This window comes from Apaloderma vittatum, unplaced genomic scaffold (assembly GCF_000703405.1).
Source record: "Apaloderma vittatum isolate BGI_N311 unplaced genomic scaffold, ASM70340v1 scaffold35914, whole genome shotgun sequence".
In the NCBI taxonomy this organism is placed as follows: Eukaryota; Metazoa; Chordata; class Aves; order Trogoniformes; family Trogonidae; genus Apaloderma; species Apaloderma vittatum.
In genome coordinates this window covers 3828-4379 of record NW_009712728.1, presented here as the reverse complement: position 1 = coordinate 4379, position 552 = coordinate 3828, and the positions used below count along the sequence as shown (strand labels likewise).

Below are 552 nucleotides of genomic sequence, written 5' to 3'. Positions count from 1 at the left end.
TTGGAGTCGCGAATGGAAGTAGACGATTACGGGCACTACGAAGAGGAGACGGCAGATGAGTCTTCGTCGGAAGATGACGATGAAGAGGAGGACGACTACGACGACGAATTTGATGACTTTATTCCTCTTCCGCCGGCGAAGAGGTTAAGGCTTATTGTTGGCAAGGATTCAATAGATATCGATATTTCTTCCAGGAGGAGAGAAGATCAGTCTTTAAGGCTCAATGCATAAGCTTATAGGTCTTTAAACTGACCTGGATGTAATTTTTAAAAAATTTTAAAAATTTAAAAAAAAAAAATCCTCACCCTACCCACAACACAAAAAACCCAACATAAAAATTCCATTTGATTATTCCTCAGCTGAAGACCTTTCTGGAAAAAAACAAAACAAAACAAAACAAAAACCTAGTGGCAGCACTTCTCTTGTTTATTCACCTATCGACGTAATATTGTAGAAAGTGTACAGCATACCGACTCTTCTTAAGTCTGATTTGTGCAGATTTTTATTGTACTTTTTAATAGCCTTCTTATGTGCAATTCTGAGTTAGAGGTA

General features: G+C 37.7%; 1 protein-coding gene across 1 annotated transcript in view; it reads left to right on the top strand.

Annotated features, from left to right (window-relative positions):
- Positions 1-231, top strand: part of LOC104272970 (histone-lysine N-methyltransferase SUV420H1-like) — a 6839-nt gene extending 6608 nt beyond the window's left edge. Inside the window, 1 exon segment of the mRNA XM_009868100.1 lies at positions 1-231. This exon segment is cut by the window's left edge and continues 25 nt beyond it. Coding sequence (XP_009866402.1) covers positions 1-231 — 231 coding nt within the window.
- Positions 232-552: the final 321 nt, after the last annotated feature.